At 38.4% G+C, this 22,487-nt stretch overlaps 3 protein-coding genes and 1 long non-coding RNA gene across 8 annotated transcripts; 1 reads left to right on the forward strand and 3 right to left on the reverse strand.

The window, feature by feature from the left end:
* Nucleotides 1-5: 5 nt before the first annotated feature.
* On the reverse strand, nucleotides 6-11,092 carry LOC105384570. The gene is made up of 13 exons (XM_048621815.1): nucleotides 10,983-11,092; nucleotides 9,712-9,963; nucleotides 8,760-8,965; nucleotides 8,268-8,411; nucleotides 7,799-7,883; nucleotides 5,809-6,011; nucleotides 5,470-5,616; nucleotides 5,196-5,262; nucleotides 4,280-4,441; nucleotides 1,782-1,821; nucleotides 1,383-1,551; nucleotides 744-887; nucleotides 6-122 (listed from the first exon to the last, which is right to left on the reverse strand). The coding sequence occupies exons 1-13, from the start codon at nucleotides 10,987-10,989 to the stop codon at nucleotides 36-38; spliced, it is 1,713 nt and encodes a 570-aa protein (XP_048477772.1). The 5' UTR covers nucleotides 10,990-11,092; the 3' UTR covers nucleotides 6-35.
* Nucleotides 5,128-5,583, reverse strand: LOC125488598. The gene is made up of 2 exons (XR_007266326.1): nucleotides 5,470-5,583; nucleotides 5,128-5,262 (listed from the first exon to the last, which is right to left on the reverse strand). It is a non-coding gene; the product is annotated as an uncharacterized LOC125488598 (long non-coding RNA).
* Nucleotides 11,093-13,645: 2,553 nt separating the features above from the next.
* Nucleotides 13,646-16,053, forward strand: LOC105384552 (glutathione S-transferase 1). 5 transcript variants are annotated; one of them, XM_038119549.2, is made up of 5 exons: nucleotides 13,646-13,751; nucleotides 14,494-14,642; nucleotides 14,906-15,106; nucleotides 15,259-15,464; nucleotides 15,909-16,053. In XM_038119549.2, the coding sequence occupies exons 2-5, from the start codon at nucleotides 14,502-14,504 to the stop codon at nucleotides 16,018-16,020; spliced, it is 660 nt and encodes a 219-aa protein (XP_037975477.2). In that variant the 5' UTR covers nucleotides 13,646-13,751; nucleotides 14,494-14,501; the 3' UTR covers nucleotides 16,021-16,053.
* An 89-nt stretch (nucleotides 16,054-16,142) lies between these two features.
* LOC105384553 (glutathione S-transferase 1-1) lies at nucleotides 16,143-21,607 on the reverse strand. Its single transcript, XM_011554818.3, has 5 exons — nucleotides 21,455-21,607; nucleotides 18,981-19,122; nucleotides 17,427-17,627; nucleotides 16,867-17,072; nucleotides 16,143-16,488 (listed from the first exon to the last, which is right to left on the reverse strand). Exons 1-5 carry the CDS (start codon nucleotides 21,556-21,558, stop codon nucleotides 16,386-16,388), a joined length of 756 nt encoding a protein of 251 aa, XP_011553120.3. The 5' UTR covers nucleotides 21,559-21,607; the 3' UTR covers nucleotides 16,143-16,385.
* Nucleotides 21,608-22,487: the final 880 nt, after the last annotated feature.

Consider the following 22,487-nt stretch of genomic DNA (forward strand, 5'->3'; position numbering starts at 1 on the left):
AAATGTGCGGGTAGCATTTGTTTTTATTGTATGTCTTATGTGTACACGAGCACTTCGTATTCCTTAGAGCTCATTTCCTCTCCGTTGAACGGGTAGTACACGCAGCCGTGCGATTGGTGAACCTGGAAAATACAATTAAGATTGATATAGGTAGTTAACTATATCCATATGAGTGATTGGTTCTAGCTATAATATAATAGACAGCTCTATTATCTTTACGGATTACTTAATGATTTATGACTCTAGATAAAATGTATGTGGTTCATGTGGTAGAATAGATTTTTTTAAGAATACATGAAAGAGTTTGAGTTATTTACTGAATTCAATTATTTTAAGTAGGTATGCATGAAAACGTAGGAGTGCACGAAAGGATAGTATCCCGGAGTGACCTATATATATGTATTATCATGTGCCTAACGTGTTCAGGTATGAAGACCCTGCGGGCAGTTATTGTCTGTCATATCAATGACTACTAATCTGACTGTCTCCTTCTACAGGTGACAAACACTACCACCCCTAGTGTCAGTCACGCATAGAAAGACACAGTGAATTTTACAATCATCAGCTCTAGTCTCATCCCCATACCTTCCCAGGCGTGATGCAGCCGTCGTGCAGCACCCGGCCCACGTACAGGGTCTACACGTACAGCATAATAAGGGGCAGCTTTTTAAGGGTGTTAAAAGGGGGTGCCTCAAGGAGTCATTCTGAACCGCTTTTGTTCCATGACATGAGTTACACGTTACCTTCCCAGGCGTGATGCAGCCATCATGCAGCACCCTGCCCACGTACAGCGTCTCCCCGTCGGCGGTGGTGCCGGCACTGATGGCGCCCTGCGGCACCGCGCCGTTGTCGCACGGCTGCCAGGATAACATGCCGGCTACCAGGAGCTGGTGGGAGAAAGTATTTTAGCTGGAGGTAAGGAGGAAGGAGGGCTTAAGGTAGGGATCTTCAAAATCGTGTAATAATCTCCCACCGCTAAAACTTGGAAGATTTTAGAGTCCTGTATGAATTTTGGATGGGTGCAAATACTTTATTTTTACATAATATATATAATATACGTAGTCATTACGAACTTAAGAACCTACAAGACACTATGTTCTCGGGCTTCCTCATCTAACTTCTACTAGCAAGCTAGAACATGGCCGAGTGGTGTGGCTAGGCGACCAAATGCCCAGCGGTTAGCATAGGAAATAAATAAGTCAGCAGTAATATTAAAATGTAGGACTTCTAATTAAAAATACTTAAACATATTCCGCGTGCTTATTTCGCTTCACAGCCATCTCCATTTGTCTTTGTAACTCCGTGGCTATTAACCAACACCACCAACACCAAACCACATCACACCACCACTAACCTCCCACAATCTCCTCCCAATCACTAACCTCCACATCGTCCTTGAACACCTCAGCGCCGTTGAAGGACACGTAAGCAGCACTCTTGGCGGGGATGACCTTGGCGGTGAGCAGGTCGCCCTCGTGCTGGGCGCGCCCCACGTAGATCTCGGAGCCGTCCGCGTCCACGCCCGCTGAGACCGCGCCTTGCGGGAACGCACTGGAATTGCAAGTGTGGGAGATGTTTAAATATACTTAATGCAGATTTAGGAGCGACGACTTTTAAATGAGCGCATTCAGTACTCTACTATAATAACTATATGGCCATGTCCATAAAGATTTAGCTTTGTACTAAAGTATTCCCTTCTCGCTTGTGGGGTAGACAGCGAGGTGTATTGTTGCATCTACTCATTACTTAAACCGCTATCTTAAATTAACTACAATACTCACACCCGCGAGTAGACGTTGAAGGGAACCCATCCGTATGCGGCTGAAAATTTATAACACACTTTAATTATTGATTTAGGAAAGTGATTCTTCTTCATCATCATTATTATCATCAGTCCACTGCTGGTCAACATATTAAACGGCAACCCTATCTGTAAAATCTTATTCCATTTAAAGTTGATAAAGTGGGGACCGGAGGCACGTCAGCTTTTTAAAGACATCAGCATCAGACTAATAGAAGTCTCAAGGGACCCTAGGGCTGGCTCTTACCTCGCACAAAGGCTAAGCATCGCTATACAGCGGGGTAACGCGGCCAGCGTCTTGGGTACCCTACCCGACAGTGGCAGCGATCTGGCCAGCATTTTCTTTTTAGTTTAATTTTAATTTTATATTAGTTAGTTTTAGTTAGGCATTAATTATTATTAAATTCTTTATTGCACATAAATTAATTTTGTACATAGGCGAACTTAATGCTAAAAGCATTCTCTTCCAGTTAACCTTGGGCGTTGTGGAGAAAGTGATAGGTAGTGCGAAAGACAATGAGGACAGTTTAATTTTGTTTAATATCTATATTGTGAAACACTAGAATATATACTTACTTATACATAATATTATAAAATAAACGTATACCTACATACATAATTTAAATATATAGTTACTATAACAAAAAATAATAATATCATCGTCTCACTTACATACTACAACAAAAACAGATAAACTATTTATTAGATCTGCTGCTGATTGTTCTGCTTCTGGAGGTAGTGCAGACGAACCTTAGACTTAAAGGTTTCTATGGACTGCGATTGCCTTATATGCAATGGTAACTGGTTCCACAAGCGAACCGCTGACACGGTGAAAGAATCCGAATACCCTGCCGCATTATGCTCTGGGGTACGAAAGAGCAAATTTCGACTTGACCGTTGAGGACGGTCAGTAAAGTCAAAGAATGAAAAGCGATCAGTTAAGTAAGAGGGGGCACAAGGATTATAAACTATACCATATACTAGGGAAACAATATGAGCATTCCTTCGATGACGGATGTTGAGCCTCTTGAGTTTATTACGAAAATCGGTGACATGGTCATACTTACGCAGGCCAAAAATATAGCGAATGCATAAGTTGAGCAGACGGTCGAGTTTATCAAGTAGCTCTTCGGTGAGATCAGGGTAGCACACATCTGCGTAGTCAATGATAGGGAGCAACAAGGAGTTGACTAGCGTAACTTTGGTCGAGTACGGCAGGAAGTTCTGCAACCGTTTTAGTCCATGCATCGAGGCATAGATCTTGCGACTAATTTCTGAGACATGCAATTCCCATGACAGGTTATTCTGGATATGAAGACCAAGGTTTTTAACACTGTCACAGTAAGGCAAAGTAACCCCATTGAAGATTACAGGTGGTAGTGGGCCGTTTCGCAGTCTAGCTAAGTGATACCTGCTGCCAACAAACATAACTTGGGTTTTAGAGGGATTGACTAGGAGACCGTAGTTTGCTGTCCAATTTTTGACTGCATCAAGATCAGCAGTCATCCTGTCAATAGCCTCCAAAACATCACCGGGACCACAGGAAACATACAATTGCAGATCGTCAGCGTACAAGTGGTAAGAGGTGAACTTAAGAACGGAGACAAGCGTATTGATAAAAACTGAAAAAAGGATAGGGGAAAGGACACCACCTTGGGGCACGCCGGCTGTGACATCACACCAGTCCGATTCAATGTCATCGGACCGGATGCGTTGTCGGCGACCGCTCAAGTAGGAAGAGAACCACTCGGCTACTGAGCCAGACATATTAAGAGAACGGAGTAAGGACAAGAGGATATCATGATCGACACAGTTGAAGGCGTTGCTAAAGTCAAGAAGTGTAAGGAGAGTAAGTTGGCTATCGTCCACGGCCTTACGAAGGTCATCAGTAATTTTAATGAGAGCGGAGCAAGTACTATGGGATGGACGAAATCCCGATTGAAGGGGGTTTAGGAGATTGTTAGAGGAGAGAAAATTCGAGAACTGCCGCAACACTACGCGTTCAAGCGTTCAGCAATTAATAATAATTTAACTAAGAAGTAGTATGTAAAATGAAGAGATTTAACCATTTAGATATATTGAACAGTGCAATAACCTTATGATTAAAGTGTCTATTTTATTTAAAAAAGTTGATAAATGTTATTAATTATAAATTAATTTTGCTTTATAAATTGAATTTAACAAATCGATTAAGTAGGATACGTGTACTAATTATACATATATAATTATGTGTTTCAAATGTTTGTAATTGTAACATTCGTAACGATACCACTTAGGTATTTTTGCACAAATACACAGTTGTGGAGTGATGAATCAGATTTACACGTAAGATAAACTATCGACCACTTTAAAATTACATCGATTTTCAATCGGCATTAAGTACCTAACTTGTTTTTTCATCTAATTAGAAACTCAACCACAAATTGCACTACAATCACTAAATATATAAATTAATATAACAAATATTTTTAAACTCACCAGCCATTTTTGACAAAGATTTCAGTTCGACTGATAGAGTTGTGAGAACGATTATCTGTGCAGCACCTAATTTGGATTCCGATAATGTGATAACGATAGATAATATGAAGTACTTTGGTAGGCTTTTAAGTATACCAATCGATATAAAATTGTGCATTAGAGCTTACTAAAAGAACTACTTAATGAAACATATACTATGTTTAAATAGCTCAAAAACAAATGGTGTAAAAGTTTTCAGAAAGTACCTATGTCAATGAATTCATCATACCTTCTAAAAAAAGTGGCTTTCTAAAATTATTATTTTAACACGTTTGATTCAGTTTCTTAAATTCCAAATTGCCTATTTACAAAAAAAAAGTCAACACTTATTACCTTTCTCATTACAATATAAAAAATATATACTTAGGTAGAGGCAGGGAGGGTACCTATTCCTCCGAAAATTTTCTTTGCTTCAAGAAATCCATCTTGGGTGTATTACTGTATTGTATGTCATACATGTTATCGGAAATGTTACATTTCATTATCAGATAAGTTAAGTTCCTATAACACTAAAATTATCTATCGGTCGCAAAAACTATGAAATCATATATTTCTTAGAAACAATCATAAACAACAATTATTATTCCATACAGTGATAAAAATTTGAAACTTATTTGTAAGTAACTAAGTAATTAAATTTATATTTATTAATCCCAAATTCTGTGAAATGGTTAGTTTATATACTTCTTCGAGCAATATAATCAAAGATATACTTATAGGGTGTTTGTATGTAAGTGAGTATAGGTCAGACCAATAATCAATTAAAAAACTATCATTTAAAGCCTCGTAAAAAATAATGAAACAACTCATCATAGTTATTACTGTATCATGAACAGATTTTATTTGTTCAATAAAATATATTACACGACGACGAGACACTCGTCCTCTGCCCTCCGCTCCTGTCCGTCGTAGGGGTAGTAGAGGCAGCCGTGAGACGGGTGCACCTGAGGACGAATATTATATCGAATATAATCTTCTTATTCGTGTGTCAGTGACCACTATGTAAATAGTAAAGCAAGTCTAGTCTAGGCCGGACGTATACATAAAGCACAGTTGATTGATACATCTCTCTTCCTGTGAACCACCCTTACGATTAATGGCAGTCCAAAATAGACTCACACAGCCCGTATAAAGAATTCCTAAGTAAGTACCTTCCCAACAGTAACAACTCCATCATCATGCGTGGTCCTGCCGAGGTACAGGGTCTCTCCGGCGACGGTGGCGCCGGCGGGGATTGCCTGCGCAGGCACCACGCCCCCGCTGCTGGGCTCCCAGGTGAACTTGCAGGGGACCAGCACCTGGGGTAAGCATCACGGATTAAATCAGTATGGAGGTACTTGAGTATGAAGAAAGATAATAGGAGAAAGATGGAACAATTAAAAGTGGCTATAACATCATGAGATTGACTTGTTGTCACGAAGTTTTGTCCCATGCTGTCGCTTTACTATGGGACGCAAAAAAGTTTCAACCTTCCCAAACCTACTACCCACCTCAACGTCTTCCTTAACGATCTCCTCGCCGCTGTAACAGACGTACGCGGCACTCTTGCACGGGATGACCTTAGCGGGTAGGCAGTCTCCCTCGTGTGTCGCTCTGCCCGCGTAGATCTCTGAGCCGTCGGCGTCCTTGCCGGCTCGGAGCGCCCCGGAGGGTAGGCGGCCCGTGCGCACGTTGAATGATACCCAGTTGTATGCTAGGGGCAATATTTAAAAAAGGTTTAAGTATAAGTAGGTACAGTTATAAATATCATTTGAATTAACTGCTGGTTGGATATTCACTCTATTCGCACTGTACAGTGTGCATATACGGGTACATGCACGAGAAGTTGTAGGTACATAAATACAGGATTATCAGTGATTTGGTCCCATGTGCTAGTTGGTTGAAACAATCCACTAGATGTGTTTTATGTTTATATCTAAGTAGGTACTTACTTATTTAATTAATGGATTAGGATTGAATTTATTTAATTAATTAAAAACATAGAAAAACATAATTAGATATTATACAAAATTATACAAATAGCCCGCCCCAGGACGCACCCGACCCAAAGGTTCCCATCACGCTGGCAGCATTACCGCGCTGCACTGCGAGGGAGATCCTCTGCATCAAGTACGCCCCAGAGCGCTTGTCATGTCCTCGATCTCTAAGACGACGCCCTAACTCTTTTATAAATGCCCTGCCCTGTGTTCCCCAGACCCCAGTTGTCTCCAATGCCAGAGGAACAAATGCGTATGTGGTCATGAGTGCGCGGTATTTGCCACATTTCTGCCTTGCCGCTGCCTCCGCTGCGGCACCAGCGGTTGCTGCAGTGAAGACTACGTGTGACTGCGCAAAAGTGCAGACACATGTCGCGTCCCACAACAGACATCGCCCTCTTTCCCACGGCACCAGCGTTAGACCATCAGGACGCTTGCCATCGGTACGTGACAGGCCGGGTGGCTCAAGCACGCTTGGAATGTTCGCAGAAACAAGAGGCCTCCGAAGTATGTCGTTTATGGAGTGGTGGCGCGAAAATCTGCCTGCAATTCTGACGCAGTACAAACCGTGATGCCCCTGTGCGTCCACCCATGCGCCGCACACACAGCGATGCGGTTCGCAAATGTTGCAGCCCAAATTAATTATAATAATTTTTTGTAATTAATGAATCATTCAATATTTACCGGCCATTTTCACTGTTGGACTGGATCTTGATAAACTCGTAGACTAGATTTGGGATTGACTGATGCCCTGCTTCTACTACACCATGCATTAAATACTAACTACTGACTCACCGTATGGTCTAGGTAATTAGGTATATTATGATGTTATTAATTTGTGGTAAGTATAATTTTTCAGGATCCCTTAGTATGAAAGTTAAACCATTTTAAATCCATAATATCTGGCTCCTGCAAAGCTTCACCACAAGGTGTTGTAAAGTACCTACATGCAAGATTATAATGTTTCTCATCCGGGAACTAAAAACAGAGATGTCATAACTCATAACTTCTGTTAATAAATAGCTGAAATTCCAAAGAAATCGAACAGTGGAATCCACTGAGAGGTTTTTTTTTATAAATTGCCTTTACCACGATTCGTCAATACGTTTTATAAAAATGTATGCGTTTGACCACAAAAGGTACCTCTATGACTGATTTATGTCGTATCTACTGAGTTTTATGAGGTTTCAGCATTTACTAGTGCCCCACGTATGGGTACATATAGGTATGTAGGTACTTAGATTAAATCCTAACAGAAAATGCAGGTAGTCAATTAATGAAAACTGAGTATTTTCATAATACGTAGGTATTTATAATATACTTACTTAAATTATTTATTTTGTAAGTATCATAAACATTATTGAATAATTAATTTGTTCAGTGCTCTAAATTACGTTTACAGCCAAATTGAGCTTTTTACTTAACAATAGTTTCATGTAAATCGGATATTGTGTTTTAAAATAAATAGTTGTTATTAAGATAGTAATATAGGTATATAAGGTCTACATTAGAACTAGGACTTCGTATTCAGAAGAGCTCCTCTCTTCTCCGTCGAAGGGGTAGTAGCAGGTTTCATGGGACGGGTGGATCTGAAATCACGAAACATTTTGATTAAATTTCCGAAATCTAATGTGTTAATCTCTTGGACATTTCCAATGAGCGAGTAATATATCGGTATGTCAGCATCGATCATCTCTTTTCAGTCAAACCTCACACTGCTTAAATCTTAACTTTGCCGTTCTTCTCAAGGTCGCTTTCCAGATCTAAATTTACTCATAGCTCTAGTATAATTTTTAGATTTATTTCTTTATAATCCGCCGTTATTTTACGGCCTGTATTTCCTGCCTACTGACCAGAGTAGCAGGACCTAAACCATTTTCTTTTTGTTTTAATCTTTCTATTTATTTTTGCTATGAGGTATCGGACACCACACTGATTCTTTTCATCGATCACGGTCATCATTCCTTCCCTACCTTCCCAGGAGTGGTGCAGCCATCGTGCGTGACCCGTCCGTAGTACAGCGTCTCCCCGTCAGCCGTGGTGCCGGCCACCACCGCGCCAGGAGGCACCGCGCCGTTGGTCGAGAACTGCCACGAGAACATGGCTGGGACTAGCAGCTGGAAGAGAGATAGAGACTGATGTAGATTATGAAGGTTTGTAGGTATAGTACTCTTATACTTTCTTATTCCGCTGGCATAGACTTCGCAGCTTTGCAGGTTTGACGTGAGTCACCACGAAGGCTTATAAATATGATCTTGCCATGGATTTTCGCCTGGATTTATAGGAGTACGAAGGTCATGGGGGAGATGAAAGGAAGATGTGGATTGATTTTCTATATACCCATTCTAGGATGAACCAGAAGTTCTGATACCACTTCATTACAATGAGCTGACTGACTGGTGTTGGTTGAACAGTCTACCAGCACCATAACTACAACAATCAAACAAAACAAAAAACAAACGAACCTCAAACTGGTCTTTGAAGACCTCCTCGCCTCCATAAGAAATATAGCAGGCGTTCTTCGACGGTATGACCTTGGCAGGTATGATGTCGCCCTCGTGGTGGCAGCGGCCGGCGTAGATCTCGGCCCCGTCCGCGTCCGAGCCCACTCGGAGAGCTCCGGGGGGAATGCTGCACTGGCTGATGCAGCCGGGGACCCAACGGTATGTGCCTGGAAACGGTATTGTGTTAAACAATGATCTCAAGACTTAAGGAGTCGTTCCAGTGCAAAATGAGAATGGCTTTCTGGAAAGACGCGCATGGAATCTTCGCGTATGTTTGTAGAATGGTCAGGTTCTGTAGCAAGTTCCGGTAAATGATTGTGGTAGTGATTGAGAGACTGGATACCATGTACAAGTAGCTTGATGATAAATATGATGCAAGCTATAAAATTTAGCTCTAGAAAGACCAAACCTCTGCACGCATTTTTTAACGTAAAATAAAGATCGTTTAAAGGTTCTACGTGTAGTAATCCTTAAAAAGGTAAAGGGAAGACATGAAAAGGGATGGGAAAACATGGAGAGACTTGGCCCAACTATCGCAGACAAACACCAAGCATGCAACGAAAAACGAATCATATTTTATCGGATTCAAAAGACAGCCACGTTATTTATATTTTTGTTTGCCACGTCAATTTACATTACCTACATTACTTCTGCAAAATAAAATTATCTTGGGATTAGGACTGTTCTGATATCGATAACCAAGATTTATGAGCTTCTATTTTCACTTGAAATTAAACACATTCCAAAAAAATGCGTACGTTAAACAAGCAAGCGCATACGCTCACGAGCAATGAAAAAGTTCCAGCGACATATGGAACATCAATAGCCCAGGTGGAACGGTTTCATTGCTCGTGAGTGTCGCTTACGAGCGAGGTGTGAGCCGTCTTTTGAAACCGAGTGTCTCAAGACTTACTATACGGCAGCTCTACAGTTTCACCAGGCAACTCGGGCACCATGGGTGCAGTGTCATCGACGATAGTGGGGCCGTGCTCTATGTTGGTTGGGGGTTGGTAGGGGGGGTAGAAGTAGGCGGGGTGCACAGGGTAGAAGGCTACGGGGGGGTACCCATAAGCGGGGGGATGGGGATAGCCCTGGCCGGGAGGAGGCACGGGGTAGGAGCCCGGCGGCGGCGGTGGAGGCCCACCGAAACCGTAATAGGGACGTCCTGTATAAGGGAAAATGCGTTTATTTGGGATGTCGTAATTACAATAAGAAGGCATATAATAGTACGTACTTTTTGTACGTAATTAAATTATGAATTTGCGACCGGATATGGCAATGAAAGTATTTATGATAGTGGCGATTACTATTTGATAAGAAGGAGTTTTGGATTGATAAACAATAAAAATAGTTTGAACATTGAACATAAGTACCTACGTTTTAAAATTTATTAATAGCTTGAAAAAAGAATGTACATTTAGCATAACTATCCAACATTCCGTGTGCGTCAAATTTTTTATTTGAGTTAATGCTGTATGGTACTATATCGAATAATGTAGCGTTGTTTGTTGACATGATAATTTCAATACAATGTCATCTGGGTATGTAGTGCTTTGTTCTCAGATATAGTATTCATTGCTAGCCTACCTAGGTACTTAATTTTGCAGCAGATTTCACGCTGACTGAAAGAAACCTAGACAAAGACCTACCTTGAAGCGTTTAGTATTTGCATGATAATGATAATACCCACTAGGTAAAGTATTTCTAGAGATTTTAGAAAAGTAATAAGTAACAATGTAGGATCATTAAGTATAAGAATTGGGATACACTACAATTGCAATAATAGTTAATTAGTTTATGTTCAGTAATAGAAAGCAACAAACAAACTAAACTAAAGAAACAACTTAATATTTTTTCAGTAAAATTAAAACTATACCTAGGTAGTTTATAGATTTATACGATTACGAGTGAATGGAGTCTTGCGCTCTTATAATAAGATACTTAAATTTATACTTACATATTAAACATAACTGTAAACTCTAATTGCTAGTGGATAAGACACATATTTATTATATTTGGATATGTATTACATTACCTAGTACAAACGATAATTTATGTATATTTCGTTATACTTAAAAGTTTTTTTTATAAATTTATTTTATAAAATAGAGGAGATTTTTGATTACAACACCATCATATTGTTCTTATCACTGTTAAAAATTATGATCTCAATTTTCCACTCACCTGCCATATCTCTGCTTCGACTGAAATCTGACTGATGTATCAACTTCACTCTACACGACTCGAGAAGTTTTATAAATACTTACACTTACACGCTGAAACTTTCAGACAACTAGTTGACTCTTAACATGAGTATCGTAAGGCCTAAAGTCGGTGTTCTAGAAGAAGTAGAGCTGATAAGATACTGGTTGAATGATAACGTGCGTATGACGATTACAACCAACTTGTGACTCACTGAAATAAGGACAATGAGAAATGAGCCTTTGCTGAATATGAATGGCTGAATTTGTTGTGTCTTATGTTAAGTTTGCATTGCATCAGCCAAGTGAGTCAATAAGCAGATAGGTTTTATGATTCTATCGTTTAAAATAGTCCTCAACAGTATACCTGAGGTATAGGTACCCTTAAGTGTAACTAAACCTAGTCAAATAGGTAGATGACCTGACTGAAGGCTTATACTTATGCTAATCTAAACCACTATTGTAGAACCGCTCTGGTGTGTGTCACTGACACGCTGAAGTGGAAGGATATCATACAGAGGTGCAGCTGTAGGTACGAAGTATGTAAGTTTCATAAGAGAATGAAGTTTCAGTTTCATGGAGAATGAAAAATTCTTGGAATTCCCCACGGAAATTACTTATTTTCATTTTCCCCTGATAGATATCCATCGGCCATAGCCGTAATACTCACTATCATACAGTTCTCAGAATTACATAGGAGTTATGTGATATACAGGGTGTCCCAAAAGTCAACGTCATCCCTTAAAGGGCTGATAGGTCAGCTCATGAGAGGCCAGAATATCACAATATGACCTTAGTAAAAACTCGATAATTATCGAGATATTGACACTTTTATAAATTTGCTGAAAATCGACACCTTGGATCAGGTTTTTGCGTGCCGCCGGTACAAAAATCCATATTGTTAGAATTTGTTTGGTGTTGCTTCACCCTGTATAGCCCTGCTATTGATCGCAGTAAAAAAATATATCGAGTAATGCTGTATGTTTAAAAAAAACACGGTTTTCAAAGTCATAAAAGGTAATCGTATTTTTTATAAACAACTTTGACTCTACATACTGTAAAAAAAATATACCACGCAAACCTGGCACCTTATTTGAAAAGATTGCTCATTTAATGCAGTTTCCAAAATGGTATGAAACGTTGCTATTGTTTCAATTAACAAAAAAGTTATTGCTATTTTAGTACAAAACGACCTCGATGTAAAATTGTTTGAAGGAAATTTATCTGACTGAATTTATTAAGGGTAAGTCAAGTTGGAATGAGTAAAAGTAAAATGGGTGGTGGGGTCAGCCGTGGCAACATAGATGACGCAAAAATAGCTAAGAAAAAACTTACCAAACTCTTATAAAACATATTTTGCGTTTTTTACACCTTATTTAAAAACTTCAAACATTTATTGACTTTTATTTTTATTTCTCAAAATTATAACATAATTTTGAGAGTTTGGTTTTGTTTAACAATAACTTTAAAATAAATAACAAGTAATTAGAGGGTATGTTAATGACAAACTGATCTGTCCTTTTTTTGGATACTGTGGGTGTACAATGTACACGTGTAAGCGTTTTACTTGTACAATATCACACATTAGCACTACTCAGGAATGTACGTTACCATGTGCTACATTTATGGGGAATGTGGAGTTGCTATAGTCCACTTTTCTCGAGAAAGATATTCAAAATGCGTTTTTTTAAATTCTGTGACAACGTTGTCTCTTTTCCCACTCCCGGCCACACCACCTATTTTACTTTTACTCATTCCAACATGACTTACCCTTAATAAATTCAGTCAGATAAATTTCCTTCAAACAATTTTACATCGAGGTCGTTTTGTACTAAAATAGCAATAACTTTTTGTAAATTGAAACAATAGCAACGTTTCATAACATTTTAAAAACTGCATTAAATGAGCAATCTTTTAAAATTAGGTGCCAGGTTTGCGTGGTATATTTTTTTTACAGTATGTAGAGTCAAAGTTGTTTATAAAAAAATACGATTACCTTTTATGACTTTGAAAACCGTATTTTTTTTAAACATACAGCATTACTCGATAATTTTTTTGACTGCGATCAATAGCAGGGCTATACAGGGTGATGCAACACTAAACAAATTCTAACAATATGGATTTTTGTACCGGCGGCACGCAAAAAACTGATCCAAGGTGTCGATTTTCAGCAAATTTATAAAAGTGTCAATATCTCGAAAATTATCGAGTTTTTACTAAGGTCATATTGTGATATTCTGGCCTCTCATGAGCTGACCTATCAGCCTTTTAAGGGATGACGTTGACTTTTGGGACACCCTGTATGTACCTAAGTATCTTATCATTGGTAGGCATAAGCATAATACCGTTTCGTACATTAAAATTTACAAAATAGTTTAGTCTAGATACCTAGGACTTACTCACTTAGGACTTTGGGCTCTTCATGTATAAAACGGTTATTACTTATCTACCTACAAAAAAAATGTTATACTTACTTACTTAATTTATTTTTGCCCGTTCAGCGGCAGCGTCGTCAATATTCTATTCGTTTCTAGTGAAGCGCCTCCTGTAGATATTGATGTAGCAAAGTCACTGATTGTAGCTATGTAGAACTAAAATAAAAGGGCGCTGTTTGGTATGCAATGCAATGCAATGCAGTCCACTTATTGAGGTCATCGATCAATCCGGTTTCAGTTGTCGTTCTTGGTCGCAGGAAATACTGTCGTAGATAGTGCATGGGACTGTGCTTATTTAAATACTAATAACTATAAAGGTATACCTAATAGGTAATACTTATTATCTATCGAGGACGTAACTAGGTGCATGAATATTATGATATTTCGTACTTACTTTTTATGATATACCTAAACTGACCTAAAGTAAGTAGTTAGGTAGTATAGGCATGTCTTAAATGATTGGTAATGAGTGATTTGGTATAAATTTGGTGCCTCATTCATATTTAATTATCATTTCTTTGTCACAAAAATCGTTTTTATTTCATTCATTCCCTATCAACTCGTTTCAAGGTCTAACCGGTTCAGTCAGTGTTGTACCACTACGTAAACAAGTGTATCTTTGAGCCGGTAAGATAAACTATAAACTAACACTGTAGTTAGGTACCCACTTATTTACTCAAATATTTATACTTTTCTATATTTAACACTTTTAGTTCTTTAGATACTTGCCAGTATATAACTTGCTAGAGTGGGTGCATTAGCCGGTGAGTTAGAGTTATTAATATTGTTCAGATAAGTGGTTAGGGACTTTACTGTGTTTGTGGCTCATTGTTATTGTTTGTTATATTTTCTCAGGACCTTCCAAGTGGTAAGTAGGTAATGGAAGTCTAAAGTGTGTAGTCACGGAAAAATCACAAAGCAAAACACTCCTCCACAAAACACATCAACTCAAAGGTCATTCTAGAAAAAACGAGTGCCCAGCAAATCATTAAAATGCCGGCCGGCCGGATTTTTTTGTCTAAAGCCCTCTTTCTTGCTGACTTGTCTGGTGATCCACAGAGTTACAAATGGCGATAGACCTGTACCTGACGCCGGGGTCGGCCCCGTGCCGCCTCGTGCTGCTCACGGCCGCGGCTCTGAACATCCAGCTCAACCTGAACCATGTCGACCTGAGGGCTGGCGAGCAGTTTTCTCCCGACTTTTTGAAGGTATTTTGGTTGTGTAGTAAGTTCTTGAGGATCTAAATTATTTTTGTTTGGTTTTTATACTTACCTATAAAACCACTAATAATTTTAGAACCTAACCTAAGTGAACAGCCCCCGAAAAATTATTAAATAGTGCCAAATAGTAATTTTTTGAAACATGCAACGACATGGAAAATTCCCTCTAAACCCCATTCAGTTTCAGTTAAAAATATTTTTATGTTGTAAGTTTTTTTTTAAATCTTCATTACGACAAATTAATTTTCCAGTTGAACCCGCAACACACAGTACCAACAATAGTGGACCAAGGATTCGCCCTGTGGGAGTCCCGTGCCATCAGCCGTTACCTCGTCAACAAGTACGGTCATGGCAGTACCCTGTACCCTGAGGACCCACAGGCTAGGGCTTTGGTGGACCAGCGACTAGACTTTGACCTGGGAACACTGTATCCCAAGTTTGCGGACTACTTCGTAAGTCTATCAGAAGCGTCAGACTCTGTTTCATATTATGTTAACAATAATTAGTCTTGTATGTTTCTTTGAAAACTTAAAATACTTACCTCTTATCATAATTTCAATTGATAGGTACCTAAATCAATTAAATGCAATTTATTCATCCCCAGTACCCCCAAGTATTTGGGTCAGCGCCAGCAGATCCAGAGAAACTGAAGAAGCTCCATGAAGTGTTGGGATTCCTCGACATATTCCTCGGAGATGAGAAGTATGCCGCTGGCACTGACCTCACCATAGCTGACCTCAGCCTCGTGGCCACAGTGTCCACCATTGAGGCTGCCGGCATCAGCTTGGATGATTTTCCTAATATTCACAGGTACTTATATTTTTCGTATATTAATCATTATTGATGATGTGATGATTTTAAACATACTTTAATAACCCACTGCTGTTACTCACAAACATGTAGAAATTTCGTAGAGTACTTACTTACCTAGAGTTATTTCTAGAATCTACAAATTTGATTGCAATTTAGTTTAGATTAGCAATTGAATCTAGTAAACGCTGTGTCCTAGACCTATAGATGGTGCCAGATATCCACACGCAAGACATCAATAAATGTACGTACCTACAGGTAACTGAATGCAATGTATACACGTAAGAACATTAACCACTAGGTAGAACACGAGAGAATTAATGTAGCCATGACCTAATGGGACCTAACTAGTCATTTGTTTTATTACCTTTGTAGTTAGGCTGTTCAGTGATACATACTATTTTATTGTTTAGCAAGTAATTTAAGTAAATCTTGTGTTTTCAGGTGGTTCGAGTTGGTCAAATCTACTGCACCTGATTATGAAAACGCGAACGGAAAAGGTATCAAAGCATTTAAAGAATTAGTTGCACAGTTGAAGGCTAAAACTGAGTTGTAAATATATTTTGTACCATTTGTGACCTAGGGTTTTGTACACCTTAGGTGTAACAGTGAAGAAAGATTTGGAAAGTTACTGTGGGTTTTTGTTAATAAATGTGTCGTCTCAAATAAACAAGCAAGCTTATTGTATTTAAATTAGTTTTATTGTGCCTTAATTATAGTTATACTAGCGTTCAAAATCTTACAAAAATTCAACATTTCAGTAAACTCTTTGAACAAAGTGTCAATAAAAATAGAATCACATACGATAAACAGACATGGCAGTTACAACGTAGCAAAAATATTTGTGCAGCTGAAAAATACCGATATAGTTTTTGTGCTACACACAGGAACCGAATTGGTGTGTTTGACTTTTTTTGTTTTTTACTTCTTCATGATGCTGTTGACAAGGCCCTTGAAAGCCTCCAGGCCCTTGCCATTAGCCTCTTCGTATCCGGGAGCTGTCGCCTTAACCGTCTCGTACCATCTGGAAATGTTGATAATGTCATATGATAAGAAAGAAAAGAAAGAAAGAATAACCGTGCCGTGGTATTTAATTCTTTGATAGAACACTTGTTTATTAAATATTAAAACCTATGATGATGATAGAGTTATGTATATCTATGAATGATCCTTAACTGTAGAGGTTCTTGGTAGTATAAGATAAGGGCTGATACGGTAGATACTATCTTGCATCTAAAGTTTTATCAATATTGCTCTGTTGTTTACTTCATTTTCAATCGGGCGTTTTACACAATATTTTAGCATGTCACTTTATGGTGCATATTATTAAAATAATGCGAATTGCAACATCTAAATCTACATCTTTGGACCTAATTAAGGCATACTACCAAATTCAACTGACCTTTTAACATTCCCGTACTTCAAGAAGTCAATGTTGGCGGCTTCGAAGCTGGACACGCTGGCGACGAGACTGAGGTCGGCCACAGTCAGGTTGTTGCCGGCAACGTACTTCTGTCCCTCAAGGAAGGTGTCCAGGAACTTCAGGGCCTCGTCTACCTTGGCTAACTTCTCCTTGTCCTCGGGAGCGCCTCCGAACAGCTGCGGGTACTGTATGGGGGAAAGTAGTGGGTTATTTATTGCTGTCATGCTTGCCAAGTCGTAGAGATAAATGGTATTTCTACAGAGTTATGCGTCCTGTATATTTGACGTATTGTAAAAGTTGGAATTGTACCTAGATGATGAGCTTGACTTATCATTCAAGATGTGGGCGTGGTTGTTATCGGTGTGGAATACAACTGGTGTCGGATTAAAACATCTATTTTAGTGATTACATAGATATGAGTACAAGATACGTTATAGCTTTCTGTTTGTTTATTTGATAGAATTGGGGAAATCCCAACATTTTCGTTATTTATCATGCTTGTATCCACTTTAGCAGTGATAGTTTAGTCAGGTACTTACAAAGTAGTCTCCGAATCTTTGGTACAGAGTTCCGATGTCGAAGTACAGTCTCTGGTCTACTATGGCCCTGGCTTTAGGGTCTTCTGGGTAGAGTGTGCTTCCCTTGCCGTATTTGTTGACGAGGTATGTGAGGATGGCCCTGGACTCTGCTATGGCCAGGCCGTCGTCGACCAGCGTGGGGACCGTGTGTTGAGGGTTGAGCTGCGGAAGAACAGGCACAATGATTAATAATTATTGAAAAAAGGGCGGTAGTTCAAATTATCTATGAATGAAATCACGTTTTATTCTATGAATGAAATCTCGCCATATTATGACAAGTGAGGCCTATCGGGAAATCCAAACAGGAAATACCTAATTAGTGTTAAATTCAATCGTTATTCATTAGCCGACTTCAAAAAAAGGAGGTTCTCAATTAAGTAGGTATACTTATGTATTTTTTATGTATAAGCCAGCAATAGATTTATATAGGTACGTATAAAGTAGTTTAAATGTTCTCTACACTACACGTCAACCTAAGTGCTAAGTAAATAATTTAATCTGAGCAAGTAAATACCTAAGCAAGTTATTACAATACTTAATACTTTATCTCCAGTGTGTGGGTACTTTACATCAAGTTAAATAACAGCACCAACAACATAGAGTGCATTGACCGTAAATTCCAACCAGAGATTACATCACTTGAAATATTGTTAGCCCTACATTGGTTAGTGGTACCAGCGACTCAAGGCCCATCTATGTTTAGTTAAAACGAGATACAATTTCTAGACCATAAAGTTCTATTTACTTTGAAATTATCAAGACTTTAGCCTTTTAAACTCTAGAATAGGATGACGGGAAACGCTGGCAAAATGCCATGACTATAAATGTACCTACTTATACAAGTTATATTTAGTTAGGTACTGTAGATTTTGTTAAGAACGCTTAGTTATAACCCATGTTTAATTAATTAAGTTAGTACTCGTAAGTACCCATATTTACTACAGGAAAATACTTTAATCATGTGTTCGTTAAACTGATTCCATTCTAAGCACAAAGACACAAGGAAAGGAAAAACATAAATCAATATAGTATATAAATATTTGATTCTATTTAAACACTATACCAACTATGTAGGTAAGTAATAAAAATATATATAAATTATTGTCTAGTTGTTCATGATTAATTACTTAATATTTTAACCACCGACACTACCAATGAATGTTCTAGCTAACTACTTATTTAATTCTAATTTATCAGAAATATACTTAGTTATAGGTTTTTCCTCTTGAAATAATGTGTTTGGTCGTTAAAATAGGGAAACTGTTCATAAAAAATGATGTTAGAGTTTATCTGAATAAAATGTTCGCAACGCTACCACCTTAGCATGGTGGTACCAGGTACATGAGCAGACCCTATAAATATTCCTTGCACTTGGAGATGTAAGTACATACAGTGTGGAATTTTATCCCTGGATCTCCTGCCAGCTGTTCAACGTCGCCGCCTTGATGAACTTCACCGATGATATATTATTCTCCGATAACTACACCTACCAAAATGAATCCCTCCAAAGCTTACCTTCAAGTACTCCGGCTTCATCTGCTCTCCATGGTGGAGGTCTACCAGCTTGAGGTTCAGGTTGAGGTTGAGGGCCTTGGCTGTGAGGAGCACGGCGCGGCACGGCGCTGACCCGGGCACGTAGTACAGGTCTGGCATTGTGCTGGTGGATAAAGGAACTCATTATAAACAGCCGGCAGCCGAGACACTAGTTATTATTCTGTGGTCGAGAGTAAAAAAAGGTAATTGGTTTGCCCGGTGCGCGGTGGTCGGGAGAAAGTTGGCCGTGGAGGTTTTTTTGGAGGAGTTGACTTGATGCTGTTCTGTCGATGTCAGTGAATATTTCGATACTTGTATCGGTAACGGTAGCTTGGTGCTTGTGATTGTAGTGTAACACAGTCATGTTTTCTCGTTCATGCGTAGACTGCAATGTGTTTCCTTTTGGGAAGTCATCTGACTGAGGTGAGGAAAGTACTGCTGATTAGATGCCTTCCTGAATGAAAGCCACATAGGTGGTAGCTGTTGTACTTAGGTACACGTATAAAAATTGTAGGTTTAAATTTTGAATATACTTACAGATAACTGTAAGGTTTTAAATTAGAATAAAAACTACTTATAAGTACTAACCTACATCTAACTTAGAACCCGTAGGTTTTAAATATAAGAAGAGTAGATAAATGCTTGTGTGTCAATAATTCAACACATAGCCAGTCTGTCTGTAATTAACTCAATTAAATTCCAACTTGCCGATGCGTCACTACTTCAGGGCATTAATCAATAACGATATTATTATTATGAACATCTTAATTATTGCAACTAATAACGGGAATAACAAAGGTTCTCTGGAAGAGATAAGCATCTGTAAGCGATAAGACTACCGTAAGTATATACTTTGTAAGTACTTAATTTGAAATTCGGTTAAGTACCTACTTACTGTTTTATAGTACCTACTTAACCACTTGTAGCTAACTACACCTATTTACTTAAGCATTCGTTATAAGTAATTTGTCGTGTCATGGTAGCCAGACACAAATTTAATCTTAGGGCAGCTTTTTAAAAACAATGTGTTTTATCTCACGCAATTGACGCAATACACAGGAATCATGGATGAATATTATAATAGGTACCATCGACAGGATTTTTATCGAAGTCTGGACAGTGGGCAGCACTATTGTTTAAAATTATGCGTTTTCGTGATGCACCTTGACTTGATAGTTGATTACTTTGGCCTTGGCTGATGCGTTAAGGGAGGCGGCTTAATAACGTTATGTTGAATAATTATTAAATAAGTACACAAAAAATCACTGCAGTATTCTAATTTGGCGTGGAATCTAAACAACTTTGGAAGGTGATCGTTCGTGGGAAGTAGTTAGAGTCGGTACGTGAGTAGCATGTTAAAATTTGTCATGGCATGGAAATGGTATGCAGTGAAGCAAGTGATCCAGATTCTGGCCTAAGAGTTTCCTTTCACTTTTGCACTTTATGAAACAGTGGGAGTCGGTTAGCGATCGACTGATAACAACTGACAATCAACTCTTTCTCTTCGCAACTTTCGATTCAAATAAGAATGAACTTGTTTATTATGGACTACTTTTATGAAAGCTTTGTTAGTGATGTTGAAATAATTAAATATTTACTTGTCAATATCACTAGTAGCTGTGGTGTTTTGGGATGAATAGAAGGAGAGCTGAGGTATCAGAGCATATGATCGGATTTACTGACTCCGTTGGTCTATAAATAAAACTATTTATTGATTTACTTATAATAAGTTCTTACTTACGTGAAACGTATTATTATTCACTCGGACTTTATGGGAACTACAAAACCTGACCTATATTTGGAACGATCGATGGGAAATAGCAGAGTTATGTAAACTGTACAATATACTTATATCAATGAAAAAAAAATTACAGTGGTAGTATTTGTGTATTTTGGATTGCAATTTTCTTAGAGTAGGTATATTTAACTATATGTATCTAGCATTAAATCAGGTATAAGTACCTATTTAGCTACCTTGTTTTGTGTAAGCTACTTAACTATAAGTACCTAGGTATACTTATTTTCTTATCTATAATTGAATAGGTAAGTAACTGAAGACAACAAGGTAAAGGTATACCATTATCATTTTCTTTGTTAGATATTGTACATGACTAGGTATACCTAACTATCAACTATGTAGTTTGGTACCTGAACTTCAGTTTGAATATTGCTAGATACCCTACTTATCTATAAGTAGCTATAATGATATAACTTTAAAGATATTTATTACAAAAAATGCCGGTTAGAAGACCGGTCTGTTTAGATAAACCTTTAATTTATTCACAACAACAACAAAAACTATCGATGAAAAAACATAGTTAACAAACGTGGCACAACACTATTCGCCGGCTTTAGCATAAGTTGACAAAAACACCTAAAACTATCCAAAGAAGTCGGTAGTTACTTAGTGCTTAATAGGTAAATAAATAAGTAATGAATTTGTGTGTAAAACTCACAGTTTAGTTGAAGGATAAATGGGGAGTGTGGAGACGTGGAGCTGGCGCGGCTCTTGCTGGACGACTGACGGTGACGGCTCTTCGCTCAACTGTTTTATTTCCATCGCCGGCCAAACGGAACTGATGCGATTCTACTAAACTAAATTTGACTAATCAACATGCGGGCGAGATTGAGATGAGCCAGCTAGGGAAACGAATTTTAATCATGTTAGTGGGCATGCAATTCCAATGAGATTTTCAACTATAAAATGGTATTAAAGGTGCTATAGGTACCTATTCAATATAGAACCATAAAATATGATGTAGGAGTAGCATTAAGTATATGCGTAGTAGAAACAGAAATGGGGCCAAAATGGTCAAACTTAGTATAAGTACCTAGGTACTTACCTATTTACTTATAAATAATACTTATTCATATATCTAAGTTCTGTTGTATTTGTAAATGACATGCTCCCCGTATCATTTGATGATCAAACAAGTTTCCTGAACCAATCTGAGTGGTTCACCATTCCACTACGGTAACAGCACTATCGTTACCGCAGCTCTACCTAGTGTTCGTCAGACACACGCTAACTAAGTTAGTTAGTAGAATGGGGCCATCGCGCTGATAAATGACTAATCAACAACAGATCCAGTTTTCCCACTGAATCAGTGCCTTCATACCGATTGCGGCACAACTGGCAAAGAATTATGAAGATATTTTGATAAGAAACTGCTGATTCAGACTGAATATGTCCTAAAACATACCTTCCTAGAAGTTGGAACTTTATCAGTGAGGTTCCCGTTGCCTATTCAATGTAAACAACATATGAAGGTTACAGTTGTAGGCTTACCTACTGAGCTTTATTATTATGGGACCATTCAAAGTTTATCAGTACTTAGGGACGTCCGGACTATTAGGTGCTATGTCCTATCCTATAAGTACCAACGGAAACGTCACAGTTGATTATTTTTCCTAGTTTTCCTAACTAAATATACCTAGTTAGGAAAATTTGGAAAAATAATCAACTGTGACGCCCATAATTTACGAACA

Source organism: Plutella xylostella, chromosome 6 (genome assembly GCF_932276165.1).
Source record: "Plutella xylostella chromosome 6, ilPluXylo3.1, whole genome shotgun sequence".
NCBI lineage: Eukaryota > Metazoa > Arthropoda > Insecta > Lepidoptera > Plutellidae > Plutella > Plutella xylostella.

Bases quoted from the DNA above. Each gene is read 5' to 3' on its own strand.
- LOC105384570 (XM_048621815.1), bottom strand. The intron at 5,617-5,808 runs GTGGGTAGTAGG...TGCTTACCCCAG, and splicing joins TCGTTAAGGAAGACGTTGAG to GTGCTGGTCCCCTGCAAGTT. The intron at 5,263-5,469 runs GTACTTACTTAG...ATTCGTCCTCAG, and splicing joins GAGTTGTTACTGTTGGGAAG to GTGCACCCGTCTCACGGCTG.
- LOC105384552 (XM_038119549.2), top strand. From the start codon at position 14,502: ATGGCGATAGACCTGTACCTGACGCCGGGGTCGGCCCCGTGCCGCCTC. The intron at 14,643-14,905 runs GTATTTTGGTTG...TTAATTTTCCAG, and splicing joins TTTCTCCCGACTTTTTGAAG to TTGAACCCGCAACACACAGT. The intron at 15,465-15,908 runs GTACTTATATTT...TTGTGTTTTCAG, and splicing joins GATTTTCCTAATATTCACAG to GTGGTTCGAGTTGGTCAAAT.
- LOC105384553 (XM_011554818.3), bottom strand. From the start codon at position 21,558: ATGGAAATAAAACAGTTGAGCGAAGAGCCGTCACCGTCAGTCGTCCAG. The intron at 19,123-21,454 runs GTGAGTTTTACA...TTTATCCACCAG, and splicing joins ATTTATCCTTCAACTAAACT to CACAATGCCAGACCTGTACT. The intron at 16,489-16,866 runs GTCAGTTGAATT...CAACATTTCCAG, and splicing joins AAGTACGGGAATGTTAAAAG to ATGGTACGAGACGGTTAAGG.